At 40.4% G+C, this 15199-nt stretch overlaps 1 protein-coding gene across 1 annotated transcript in view; it reads left to right on the top strand.

The window, feature by feature from the left end:
• The first annotated feature begins 2423 nt into the window (after positions 1-2423).
• Positions 2424-15199, top strand: part of LOC127433331 (metalloprotease TIKI1-like) — a 67921-nt gene continuing 55145 nt past the window's right edge. The window contains exons 1-2 of the mRNA XM_051685133.1: positions 2424-2923; positions 5922-6482. Coding sequence (XP_051541093.1) covers positions 2798-2923; positions 5922-6482 — 687 coding nt within the window. The 5' untranslated portion in view covers positions 2424-2797. The remainder of the gene's footprint in view (positions 2924-5921; positions 6483-15199) is intronic.

Consider the following 15199-nt stretch of genomic DNA (forward strand, 5'->3'; position numbering starts at 1 on the left):
GGGATAATTCACCCAAAATGACAATTCTGTCATCATTTATTCACCCTCATGTTGTTCCAAACCCGTATGACTTTCTTCAGTTTGGAACACAAAACAAGATGTTCCGAAGTGATATGATAGGTGTGGGTGAGAAACAGATTAATATTTAAGTCCTTTTTTACTATAAATCTCCACCTTTGACCAGTCCTGACCAGTAGGGGGCGATATGCACGGAGAAAAAATAAAACGAGACAAAAGTGAAAGTGAAAGTGGAGATTTACAGTAAAAAAAATGACTTAAATAGTGATGTGTTTCTCTCCCACACCTATCATATTACTTCTGAACACATGGATTAAACCACTGGAGTCTTATGGATTACTTTTATGCTGCCTTTATGTGCTTTTTGGAGCTTCAAAGTTCTGGTCACCATTCACTTGCATTGTATGGACCTACAGAGCTGAAATATTCTTCTAAAAATCTTCATTTGTGTTCTGCAGAAGAAAGAAAGTCACACACATCTGGGATGACATGAGGGTGAATAAATGATGAATCGGCCTTGTGGTGTTCTTCATCATCACCATCATTATAAATCATGTGTTGTCCAAACGGCTTTCTCAGCAGAAAACTTTCAGAAGGTTTAATCTGTTGGCACTTTCACAGATAAAACATTCTTTATAAATCCTGCTGGATAAGTGTGTGTGCTAAATGCCTTAAATATAAAAATCATGCAATCAGAATCACAGGCTGCATCATTAGAAAAAGATGATCATATTAAAACTGATGTGAACAGACTAGATATTGGAATCAGTAGTTCTGTCTGTATTTAACTTTTGTTTTAATATACTGTAGAGTTTACTTTAAGGACAAATTGTACACAGAAGTTAGCTAAATCTGACAAAACTTAAATTTGGGGATGTCCTCAGTTGGACAATAAATCCATAAATACAGTAAGTGAATCTATATAGTTTTATTTATTCTAAGAATTCAAAAACTTTTCTCTTATGGTTAGGGTTAGTCTGTTGCTATTATAATGAACTTTATACCAAAGCAATTTAGATAGTTAATTAAACGTGTGTGTGATGGGTTTAATGGCACATTTTCTCCTTCGCTGTGATAAGCGTAGAGATATAAGAGTGAAAAACTCCCAAACCTCATCCCACATTTTAGCACAAACTTTTACATTGAGGTTTAGCAGATAAATGCTCTCATGAATCTGCTGCAGCAAAACTCTGAATGCACACTCTCAGAGAGCTGGTCAACATGATCCGCATTCAATTCTTTTATATTTTTTTTATCCCCTTTTCTCCCAATTTGGAATGCCCAATTCCCACTACTTAGTAGGTCCTCGTGGTGGTGCGGTTACTCGCCTCAATCCAAGTGGTGGAGGACAAGTCTCAGTTGCCTCCGCTTCTGAGACCGTCAATCCGTGCATCTTATCACGTGACTCGTTGTGCATGACACCGCGGAGACTCACAGCATGTGGAGGCTCATGCTACTCTCCACGATCCACACACAACTTACCACATGCCCCATTGAGAGCGAGAACCACTAATCGCGACCACGAGGAGGTTACCCCATGTGACTCTACCCTCCCTAGCAACCGGGCCAATTTGGTTGCTTAGGAGACCTGGCTGGAGTCACTCAGCGTCAATACTTGCTGAGATACCCAGACCCCCTGCACTCAATTCTTAATGTTCATTAATGTCTTGTTGAATGATTTATTTATTCAGTAACATTCTACAATAAGGTTGTATTCATTAACATTAGTTAACCACAGAAGTGAACATGAACTAACAATGCACAATACTTTCACAGAACTGTTCATTTCAACATGGCACATTTGAAAAGGCATATACGCAAACATTATGAAGTAACATGAACTAACAATGAACAATAGGTATTGTACAAATAAACTGAATTCAATACAATGTCATACTATTTTCATAAATTAACATTAAGTATGATATGCTGTAAAAAATAGCTCATTGTTAGTTCATGATATCTAATGCATTTACTACTGTTAACAAAAAAGTGTTTCCATTCTATTTCATTTGATTGTATTTTATTACCATCACTGGCTCTTTATTTTTCTCTGTCATTGTTTTTATCTGTGCAAGTGTGTTTTGATGCTTTTGCAAAGTGTGCGAACAATTATTCCAATAAAAGTGCTTAAAGTTGTGGTGAGATTGCTGATTGTTTTTGCTGCTGTTGTAAGCGCTCGCGCTCCTCCTCCAGCAGTGCCGCAGGGGTCAAATCACATTATTTGCCCTGTGAGGGGGTGAATGAGGGGCTGGGGGAAGGTAAAGCCCCCCTCTGACACACACACACACACACACACACACACACACACACACACACACACACACTTGTTGACTCGCCGCAGTGAGAGCCGGACCGGATCGCGTGTTCGGAGTGAATCGATTCATTGATCATTTCGACAAAGACCTGCCGCGGATCTCGAGTGGCGTGATGGAGTGAAAATTTGTTATTGAGAGAGAGAGAGAGAGAGAGAGAGAGAGAGAGAGAGAGAGAGAGAGAGAGAGATCCATCAGGATGTGTGTGTGAGATCTGCTGGACTTTATAAAACACACACTCCTCCAAAGTGGCTTTCTGTGGGAAATGAGTCATAATCAGAGTGTCTGAGCGACATTTACTCATATAAATGAGATCATGTAACACAATCATCTTGTCATAGAAGTTTCTCCTCGAGCGCTTCAGATCTTCTGCAGGATGGATGAACTGGATCTCTGGAGTTGCATCTGTTTTTAATTGGACACTGCTTGAGTTTGGTGAAGCTTCATGAGCTTTAGATGCACCGATGATGATGATGATGATGATGATGATGAGCTGGAGCTCTTTACTCCAAACCTGCTTCATAGTGATGATGGTGAGAGCTGAGCAGTTTCACCACAGAGACTCATCCAACTGTCAGCTCAATAGACAAGTGAGTCCATTACACTTGAGAAAAACATTAGCAACAAGTTACAATAAGGCTGTATTTGTTAACATAAATTCACTTCATGAACTGACAATGAACAAAACATTTTCAGCACTCAATAATACTGTTAATTTCAACATATGCAACTTTTCATTAAAAAAAAAAATGCATTAGTATATGTTCACATTAGTTCGTGCATTATGAACTTACATGATCTAACAATGAACAATAATTCTGTTTTTATAAATTAACATTAACCAAGAATAATAAATGCTGTAAATATATATTGTTTATACTTAATTCATGATATCTAATGCACTACAATTATGTTGTATTTGTTAACATAAATTCACTTCATGAACTGACAATGAACAATCCTTTTTCAGCACTTTATAATCTTGACTAATGTTAATTTAATCATATATGCATTTTTAAAATGAATAGTTGTATGTTAACATTAGGTAGTGCATTAGGAACTAATAACAAACAATAATGATTGCAATGATATATTTATTGCATTAACCAATGATAACAAATACAACCTTATTATAAAGTGTTACCAAAACATTTTGATTAGTAATTAAAAAACATGCTCAATGTTCATGAACATTCATGAAAGTATCTTCGAAAGTTGCATGTCAATTTATAAACCATTTGAATGTACATGAAGTAATATTCTGACATGCAGTTTAATCATGTAGGACTAATAATGTTTCTTAATGGACTTAATCATTTGTATTGCCAACAAGTCTGTTCTAAAATGAAAAATGAATGTGATATAAAGTAAACTACATGTGACATAATGTATGTTGAATGTTAGCAATGCTTTCTAAGTGAAATATAGTCTATATGCACACACTGCTAGTTGCGTTCAATTGATTTAAATCAAAGGGTTGCATTAATTAAAATAGCTCTAAACTCTCAAATAACAACATTATTTTGTCTAATTTCAGTGTAGCAGTATAGACCCACTTTGTTGAACATTTAAAAAAATCCTGTGTTTTAGTGAGAGATCAATCTCATGATATAATGTCATATTTAGTATAAATAAAATTGTTATGTGTACAGCATTTGTGAAATATTCAGTACGTATTCAATACCCATTTATTGTGACTCGTTTCGAAAGTGTCAGACAGAGAGAAAAGGCCTGTCAAGAGTTTATCCTGAAGGGCTGTTAGTCTGGACGTGTATTCCTTCAAGTGTTGCATTAATTACATATTAACTGTCTATTGATACATAATCAACTTCTCAATAAACATCAGGCACAAGAGTCATTTCCTACATTTGACACCCAGCAAGCTAAACTGCTTTAAAGAACAGACATATAAACAAAGCTTATTTTACCTCTAACAAGTTCAGTATTGTGGTATGCACAGAGTTTGAGTGAAACAAACAAACATACTTTGTATATATATATATATATACATTTGCCAATTATTTATGCATTTGGCAGACGCTTTTATCCAAAGCGACTTACAGTGCACTTATTACAGGGACAATCCCCCTGGAGCAACCTGGAGTTAAGTGCCTTGCTCAAGGACACAATGGTGGTGGCTGTGGGGATCAAACCAGCAACCTTCTGATTACCAGTTCAGTGCTTTAGCCCACTACACCACCACCACTCGCACGATGAATTCAGCAGCTATGAAACACTTGCATGATCGTGTAAACATTTAACAGACTCTTCAGCTTCATGATGTTTAATAATGAGGCTACTTTTTATTTAGATAATACAATTATTCCATTGAGTTGGAGGATATAACAAATATTTCATATTTTAAAGTCGACTATAGAGGAGATCTCGTAGTGCGTGATGCTCCACAACTCAAATATGAAGCTATATGTTGAGCAGCCAATGCAAATCAACCGCACGCACACAACACTGGACCATGAAGAAATGGAGATGGTGAACAGTGGAGAAAACATTTAGCATCTAACTTGAGTCGCAGTTTCTGTCTTTCCACCCAAGACCGCAATGCATCCATGTTTGTTTACATCTGTCATGTGTCTCCTGGAACTGGGGCTGTTTCCACATGAGTTATGCCTAGTGTACACTACTTGACTCAAACTCGTCCCCTTTGATGTTTTGAGTCGGTGACTGGTCTGCGATGAGAAGTCTCGGATCTCACGACGAACGGTCTTGTTGTGTGCGCACTCCAGCGACATGCTGAGACGAGTCCCAGATGCTACGACAGTTTTCAAAACAGCTTGATATCTAGCCGTCTTGTCGTCAGGTGTGAGCACTGTCCCGACGAGTGAGAGACCGTTATGAGCCAAAACCAATGAAATATAGAGAGAGCGCAAGAGAAGGGCAAGATATTAGGAATCAGAAGACAAAAAATCATTAGAAAATAAAATTTCACCCACATCTCCCTATCCGCTGTCTTTATTATTTACAGATGTTTTTATTATATTGATCAAGAATAAACTGCACCAGTTTCTGAATGAATTTCATTATCTTCATTTTAAGATGCATTTTGAGTGATCTGTTTGAAACAGGGTGACACTAAAGGCAGCTAAAATGGACAGTTTTTCACCAGTTACGTGCGGATGTAAAGGGAAATAAGTGTACGATTGGAACATTTTAACATGCACAATAGGGACACGGATATGAGATAACGGTGATGTGTCTCGCTTGTACACTTGTGATGGGATCACCCAAAACACATCGTAATACTAGTGTACACATGGCCTCAGTCGGGGACGAATAGTTGTGTGGTTGAGACACTACAGTCCTGTATTGTGTGCACCAGCATGACGAAAAACAAGACCGTGAGTCGCTGAGCACCAAGGGCAAGTCGTGTAGTGTACGCTTGGCTTTACACGTTTGTGCCCCCCAAGCTGATGGCACTCTAGGCGACTGCTTAGTTTGCCTCTGCCTAGAAACGGCCCTGAGCTTTATATGTTCTTTCGGCCACTCAGTGGCTCTCTAGATATCGGCCATCAAAAAACTCATATTTGTCGATGTATTTCTGCTGTTGATAAATCTCTCTCTCTCTGACAGCAAAGTGAGCTCAACTCCTTCCTGTGGACTATAAAGCGAGACCCGCCCTCTTATTTCTACGGCACGATTCATGTTCCCTACACACGTGTGTGGGACTATATCCCAGAGAACTCCAAAAAGGCCTTTCAGGAGAGTAACATTGTGTACTTCGAGTTGGACCTGACCGACCCGTACACCATCTCAGCGTTGACAAGCTGTCAGCTCCTGCCGCAGGGTGAGAATCTACAGGACGTGCTGCCCAAAGACATCTACCGGCGGCTCAAGAGACACCTGGAGTACGTCAAACTCATGATGCCCTCGTGGATGACCCCGGATCAGCGTGGCAAGGGCCTGTACGCAGACTACCTGTTCAACGCCATAGCGGGAAACTGGGAGCGCAAGCGGCCGGTGTGGGTGATGCTGATGGTGAACTCTCTGACGGAGGCCGATATAAAGACTCGCGGCGTTCCCGTGTTGGATCTGTATCTTGCGCAGGAAGCGGAGCGGATGAAGAAGAAAACGGGAGCCGTGGAGAGGGTTGAGGAGCAGTGCCACCCCCTGAACGGACTCAACTTCTCTCAGGTCAGTGTGTGTGTGTGTGTGTGTGTAGTGGATTGTACATTGTCATAACCAGGTGCTAGATGGTAATTTGTTTGTCCTGAGTGAAAGTGACTTTGCTTCACGACACAATCACAGACAATATGAACAAACTTAAAGACCCCATGACAATAAAATTGGAGTTTTGGTTCCTATCTGTTAGCATTGAGGTAATCCATATCCTATGGGCTTAATATTATATCTAACATTTTGATTACTTATTTTGCACTTATTGGCATATGCCAGTTTTGTCCTTTAAAAGACTCTCTACAGTCAGAATGTTAGGGTTAGGTAAGTTACTGTATCAGAACCAAAATATTAGTGAATTAAGAGAAAATGCCCTCATTTCTGAAATGTTTATACATATGAAATGTAATTTGTGGATTTAAAATAATTTATTTAATTATTGTAGCATTAAAGCAATTATGTGAACATGTCAAGATTCAAGTACATATTATTATACATGAAAATAAATCAGGCATATACTGTATGCTTGCTCTTGAGGTGCTTAAATAAATATAATGAAATATATTTTGGCATACTTTGATGCGCCGCACTGAAGAAAATTAATTAATAAATAACTTCTTGCTTTGCCAACATAAAATGGGTGTCATCTTATAGCTTAGAAGCTGGACAAGTGCTTTTAAATTTGCTGATAAATTAGTGTTTTAAAACCGTAGTAAGTGTTACATTTTCATAACTTAGGAAATATGAGTATGTGGTGCACACCATACTGTCAAACATGTGGTTATAACATCATGCAGACTGCAAGAAGTAGAATCCAACAAGCATATTGTTCCACTCACAGACCAAATAATGTATATATAGAATAAACGTCGTGACAGCACAGAGTTTATTAGTTGTAAACAGCTTTTTGTTGCATTTTCACACATGAAACATAAACAGAAACAGCTTCCGATTCAAACGAGTCCAAATACAATGTGATTTGATGCATTGATCTTAAAATAACCCTGGAGAAAATGCGAAGCCTCCTCAGATATCTTTTTAATCATCCTGGGGGATGCTCTCTGGTTACAAAATGGATCTGTGGTTTTGTGTGGAAGAAAACACGAGCATGTGTCGAAACAGGGTTGACCCCAACCCTAAAATGAGCATTTAAGACATTGTGTTGAGATGACAAACTCTGAAGATTGTTGCAGTGATTGTGATCTACTGCAGTGACTGCTGTTGTAATGCACACATGAAGACGTCTTGATTTAGTGCACTATTCATGTGTTGCAGAAGTCTGAGTTGTTTTTCTGTCTTCAGAGATAAACGAGTGAATGTGTGATCAGAGAATGAGTTTAGGGGAAAATCACGTTTTACTGCTTAACCTCTGTAGCGTACAGGAGCGGTTCTCTGGGGCTGCCAGTTGCGTCAGCTGAACAAACAGTCTTTTTGGAGTGTCTTGTGTTATTAAAACAGATTTGAGCATAATGGTTTGTGTCTGAATTTGACTCAAAACCCTCTTGTTGAAGCAAGACGGGTGTCGGCCTATTAGACCCCTGCAATTACGTGAGTCCTTCAAAGCACAGACGCAGGCATATTATCCAGCGACTGCTGGAATTTGTGCTAATGCTGGTACAGAACTAAAGGGATTACTCGTGGCAATTTCACCTAATGCTCAAAAGCCAAAGTGCCAGAACCAGACGCTACTGGAGCCGCTCACATGGGCTCAGACTTCACTTCACATTTTCAGATCCGCTGATTTGGGCAGAAATGTGGAATTCTGTGCAATTGGTTTAAAATATAGTAAAATATGTTCAATGGATGTTCAATGGAGCTGAGACTTCTAGACTATTATTGGCAGCTGAAAAAGTAATCTGAGTGTCCAAATAATTTAAAAGAATGTTCCGGGTTCAACACAAGTTTAGCTGAGTGGACATCACTGTTGATTTCCACAAAAAATATTTTATTCGTGCCTCGTTTATAGAGAAAAAAAAGCAAGAATCGCAGTTTCAGTATGACAGTTACAATGGAAGTGAATGGGGCCAATCCATAAACATTAAAATACTCACTACTTTAATGAGTGTGCAATGTGCAGCACTATGCGCAACCACGCAACTAATGTGCTGTGTGCTAATTCTAAGCACAATTTTCGTGCCAGTGCAAAGCGCAAGTGGGCGTGGTTGGGGGTGTATGCTCGCAAACTGTGTTTGTATTGTATGTTAATAAAGTGGAGAAAGAGTAATTTGCATTTTTCCTTAGAAATAGGTCATTGCGCTGAAAACAGACGTGCTTTTGAAACGTCTTAGCACAAAGTTTAAATTCAGTTCCTGCATTTGCAGTTTGGAGATTCCACCAGCAGGTGTTAATAAAGTTCATGTTCAAACTCTGAAAATATAGTGTATATATTATATATAGTGTTGTAGCCATCTTATATGAAACAAATATTTATGAGGTTTGTGTAAAACAATCTTTAGGTCATGGTTTATTTTTCAATGATTGTTATTATGTTTATATTTACAATTGTTTTTATGATCTAATTTGTATTGGTATTTTTCCACCTGTTGTCATAAGTGTAGGGCTGCCCCCTAATAGTTGACCAAACGTTAGTCGATGAGAAGTCGAAATTTTAATTAGTCGGTTGGTCGCAGAAAAAAAAAAACTCTACAGGAAGTGGCGAAGTCACGCAGTCCGTGATGGACAGACAGTTAACACGGCTGGTCCATGTGGTAATTATGTCGGGCATCATTCATCGACCTCAAACATGACTTATTATTTGAAATATGTAAGTACTAGCCGAACGTTAGCCACTTTACATGGCCGCTCGCTCTAACGTTAACCTAGATAAATGTGCGCTATTATTAGGCGCATATCCAAGTGTTCGTGCGGAGTGTGGAAGCTAAATAAGTTTCGCGCTCACTGCATGACATTTTTAACTTAACGTGCATTTCTCTCTATAGGCGCATCTACTATACTGCGGAGATGACAAGTCAGCGTCATCAACTTCATCTTTGCAGCCGACACTGACTCAGAGAACACTAGTTTATTAATAAATTATTCAAATGTTCAGACAGTCTTCTTTCTGTTTTTTCCGACACATTCATAATCATTACTTTTTCCGGTGCGCTGCTGCAAGCTTTATGCATGTGCTTGAGTGCTTAATTTATATTTTAAAGGCTCATTATTATGGTTTAGTATTTCAGCAATGTTATGTAGCAATGTTACATATAATATTCTTTCTCAGCCCTGCAACTCAAAACATTTTCCATTTTAATTAATATGATAAACGACTAGTCGACTAATGGCTTAAATGAACGACTACTAGTCGACTAGAACAATCTTTGGTCGGGTGCAGCCCTACATTGGTGTGATTTTTAAGTCGCTGCAGAAGAGGCTGGTGAAAGAAGCTTGAGGGAGTAAAATGTTTGGATTTGTTTTTTTGTTGTTTTTTTACCTCTCTGTTATTGTGATTCTATTTTCATTACGTTTGAAGTGTAATATGAATTTAGAAATATTTTTGGATTAATTATAGTGTTTCATTAAATAAATCAAAATCTACCAGTAGAAGTGAACTGCGTGCCAATACAATCACTCTTAAAAGTAGCGATTATTTCTGTGTCAACAGATGAAAACTATTAATAATACTTATCCAAATCATGATGAGAATAACATTCTCTAAGCATATAAAAGGAGTGCGTCCATATTTTTTATTCTTCTAATTCACTTCTTATGGACATCATACAGTCCATTTACACTACCAACTTCTTTGCCCACTGACTCTGTGTGTGACTTTAAGCATACCGCTGCACTCTTAAAATAGGGCCCAGTGTTACAAACGTATACATAACCATTACACGTGTTATCATGACGATAGTGTGCTAAAATCTATGTTCTGCATGATTTTAGTGTAATAAAAACACTTACAAGGGTTATAGCCTTGCGTCGTCATGGCAACAAAGTTGTAAAATTGGCTATACCTTTCCACAGATGCGGTTAGTAAGTGATTTTATCACAATAAAATCATGTTAACACACATATTGTTTACATCTTGTGTCTATACTTTTGAAACAGTGAGTATTTTTATTAGATTTTTTTATCCCCTTTTCTCCCAATTTGGAATGCCCAATTCCCACTACTTAGTAGGTCCTCGTGGTGGTGCGGTTACTCACCTCAATCCGGGTGGTGGAGGACAAGTCTCAGTTGCCTCCGCTTCTGAGACCGTCAATCCGTGCATCTTATCACGTGACTCGTTGTGCATGACACCGCGGAGACTCACAGCATGTGGAGACTCACACTACTCTCCACGATCCACACACAACTCACCACACGCCCCATTGAGAGCGAGAACCACTAATCACGACCACGAGGAGGTTACCCCATGTGACTCTACCCTCCCTAGCAACCGGGCCAATTTGGTTGCTTAGGAGACCTGGCTGGAGTCACTCAGCACACCCTGGATTCGAACTCGTGACTCCAGGGGTGATAGTCAGCATCAGTACTCGCTGAGATACCCAGACCCGAAACAGTGAGTATTTTAATGTTTACAAATTTACCCCATTGACTTCTATTGTAAGTGTCTCACTGGAACACACATTTGTGATTTTTTAAAGAAAAGGAGGAACGAGTCTTAATTAATTTTTGTCATCGACTGAGCTTAACTTATATTGAACCCAGAATATTCCTTAAAATGGAGTGCTGTATTTGACACATTTCACGATTAGTTAATTGTGGCATCTGTAATTGTAATCTCAATTATTTATTCCATTAATTGTGTAGCCCCTCTTCAAGTTGTGATGACCAGGAAAATGTGCATTAATGGAGCTTGAACATCATCATGTTTCTTTGACTGTGTTAAGCTCTTCAATCCCTGAAAGAAATTCCTTCATCTTCAAATGTTCTTGTGAAATCCCATCAAAGCATTAACGAGTCCAGGCTTTCATGTGTGATCAGAGGCGATTGGCTTCTGCTGCCTCTGACCTCTGATTGGCTTATCAAACACGACATCATCACATGGCTGTAGAATGAATCCACATTCCTGAGTCGCTCAGATCGGAATTCCTGATCTGGGATCTGCTCTTCTGTGTGTCAGGACATTCTGAAGGCCAGATAGCACTTCAACGCTGAATAGTTGCATCTGTCTCCCGTCAGTAAGAGAACAGCCTGTAGAGATGATGTTTATTTCTGTAACAGGAATGTGATGCCTCCACGGGTTCATTAGTTGAATTGAGCATCAGCGGTCGAGCGCTAAGAATGCAGCGTCATCATTTTCTATTTGCATTTGTTTCCAGACATCTTCACTCGTATGTGAAATGGGCTGAGAAGGTTTCGTCTGGTTCTTCATGCTCTTGTCTAACATCAGAATGTGGACAGTTATTGTTGAGATCACTGTCAAGGTTCATTTTGCCATCAGATTTTTCATTTTAAAGCAACAAATCGGAATCAAAGTCTATTTAGATTCTTAAAGATGAATGTGTCATTTCAGTTCCACTAGTGTCACCAAACAAGATGTTTTCAAATAGGTTTCGATAGTCCTGCCCTAAACTGTTTTGAAAAGACACAGTGTCGACACTTTTCATGGAAATCAACCTATGATGGGTTTACAGTTTACACATCACCTGTAACTGAGGTTTAGATTCGGATTCTAGCCAGATGCAGCCGTCTCGGCCTCAGGACCGTCCTGCTCGTTCAAAACCAGGAATTGCAAAACCAGCCAAATCGTTTAATAACTTCTGGCGCTCGTAACGCATGCCTCAGCCTCAGATTCCAAGGGTGTTTTAATGTTTACCACGTTGTGGTATTAAACATTACTTCAAAACTTTAAGAAAATAATCTCAGAGCCAAGTCTTATAATGGCAAATGACGTTTGTACAGATGGTGCCTCATAACTGGCAGATTTGGTTCGCCCACCAGACAACCCTCTGTGTTTTGGTCCAATTGGAGAGAAGTTTCATATATGAAGTTCTGTGAAGCGATCAAACCAAACAAACTTTTACACCCCACTGAACGAGCCCGTAATGCTGCAGTCGTCAGCGCTGCTGAAACACAACTGAAGCCGCTCCATTTTCCAGCGCAGATCGGCTGACCTTCTGTAATAAACTCTCAAACACTGTGAAAAACTAAAAGCGTTTCAGTGCCACACGGGGCTTCTGGCAGGGGTTTGTGTTGTGGATCTTGGAGTTCACAGGAGGACGATATTAACTATAATTGCAGATTTCAGACCGCGATGAGGCTTTTAGTGTTGAAAGTTCAAATTGTACATTTAGCACAGAGGCACTGAAATGAAATCACTGACTGTTTCTGCTCCTCATGTTAACTTTCAAAGCAAATGTCCTTCAGTAAAGATGAACTTCCAGGCTGGTTAGTGCTGTTAGTGCTGGTCTCTCGCTGGTGAACCAGCATCCAAAACACAACATTTTCAATATTTTTCAGTGTGATTTCTAAAAAAATTAATGTAGCAAAATTTGTTGCTGAAATAAGTTCAGTGTAAAGTTAGAGTTAGGATGAACATATTTGTCTAATTTCACATTTAAAAAAACGTAATAAGAAGTGTTTATGGGGCCTGGGTATCTCAGCGAGTATTTGAATCCAGGGTGTGCTGAGTGACTCCAGCCAGGTCTCCTAAGCAACCAAATTGGCCCGGTTGCTAGGGAGGGTAGAGTCACATGGGGTAACCTCCTCGTGGTCGCGATTAGTGGTTCTCGCTCTCAATGGGGCGTGTGGTAAGTTGTGTGTGGATCGTGGAGAGTAGCATGAGCCTCCACATGCTGTGAGTCTCCGCGGTGTCATGCACAACGAGTCACGTGATAAGATGCGCGGATTGACGGTCTCAGAAGCGGAGGCAACTGAGACTTGTCCTCCACCACCCGGATTGAGGTGAGTAACCGCGTCACCACGAGGACCTATTAAGTAGTGGGAACTGGGCATTCCAAATTGGGAGAAAAGGGGATTAAAAAAAAAATAGCAAACGCTAGTGCCAAACCAGTGCTTTCTTGTAGAATTGTCAACATATTATATGGAACTGTTGTGATTAATCTCATGCGACCCCACTTCCTCATACGTGTACATTGTGTTTTGTCTTCGGTATACACTATACATAATTTAATTTAATTTAATTTAAACCGACTGATCTCAGTTCAGGACAATCTGTGCTGTCAGTAAAATGTTAAACTTGTGACTCACAGAGTCATGTGACAAAACAACGTGACATCAACATGAGACAATGATAATCAGTACATAGATTCAGAATTTATAATGTATCTGTAGAGCCGAGGAGGGCGGGGCGGGGCTGAAATGACGCACGCCCGGTCCCCAATCAGCCTGATGGGATGCGCGAGGGATAAAGGCGGCCGGGGACGACAGTTCGAGAGAGAGAGAATTACAGGCAGCTGTACTGTGTTTATGGTTGTGTGTTTTTGGTTAAGTTGTTTATTAAACTATTATTTATATTCTTAAGCCGGTTCTCGCCTCCTCCTTTCCATCGAACCCCCTTATACTGGTGCCGAAAGGGAAGGAGGAGGGATTCCCGTCGCGTGGTCCTCGATCACTCCTCCGCCCTCTCAGGCGGACGGCAGCCGCTCCTCCCCAGGCGGACCGGAGTCAGACCTCCGACCCCCAGCGGACAGAACGCCCCTCCGCGTTCCCGGCATCCCGTGGGGACACTCCTCCGCCCCTGGCAGCGGCCCTACCACTCCAGGCGGTCGGGGAGTCGCTTCTTTCCTCCCCCCGTGGACGGCGGTCTTCTCTCGACCCCTCCGCGTTCCCGGGGGACGGCAGGGCACTCGGGGGAGTCCAGGCGGTCGGGGAGTCCCGTCCCCATTCGCCTCGCGGACGGCGGCCATTCCCCGCTTCCGGGTGGTCAGCCTACTCCGTTCCCCGTCGGATGGCAGCGGTGCTCCCCTGGGTGGATGGCAGTGTCGAGGACTCTGCGACGGGAATCCTTCCTCCTTCCCGGGTTTCGGCACCAGTGTAAGGGGTTCAGAGGAAAGGAGGAGGCGAGAACCAGCTTGACAACTTAAATAATAATTTAATGAACAACTTAAACAAAAACACACAACCATAAACACACACACAGTACAGCTGCCTGTAATTCTGTCTCTCTCGAACTGTCGTCCCCGGCCGCCTTTATCCCTCACGCGCCCCATCAGGCTGATTGGGGACCGGGCGTGCGTCATTCCAGCCCGGCCTCGCCCTCCTCGGCTCTACAGTATCATTTTATTTTAACATGGTTGACAGTGATTGGACGATGCTGCTCATTACTTTTAATCAGAATTAATTATGCTAATTTCTGATTGGTAAAATGCTTCAGCACTGACCATCACTTGTTCATAAAAGTCAAATTGAGTGAAATTATTTTTATTTGTATAGTTTTTGTGTTTGTGTTTTTTTTGTTTTTTGTTTTTTTTTGGCAGAAAATCAGCTGTAATGTATGTAACGTCTCAAAAACATGAATAATCAACACTCCTGGACACTAAATGAACTATTTAATAAAAACAAATCTGACTTTCTATAGCTTGATATTATGTAAAATTTTAGTGCCGCTGTCCACATATGAGGACATACATTTTTAGGAAAACTGTTCGCTCTAGAAATTATTATTATTTTTCCTGCATGTTTATTAGGGGCTACTAGTAACAAATCAAAAAGGGAAAAAGGAAATGCACACAGCAGTCACGCTCGGGTCTCAGGAGGTTAAAGTGTCATATTCTTTTGCATGCTGCTTCATCTCAAATATATAGACAGAGTTTTGATTATTGTTT

Source organism: Myxocyprinus asiaticus, chromosome 4 (assembly GCF_019703515.2).
Source record: "Myxocyprinus asiaticus isolate MX2 ecotype Aquarium Trade chromosome 4, UBuf_Myxa_2, whole genome shotgun sequence".
NCBI lineage: Eukaryota > Metazoa > Chordata > Actinopteri > Cypriniformes > Catostomidae > Myxocyprinus > Myxocyprinus asiaticus.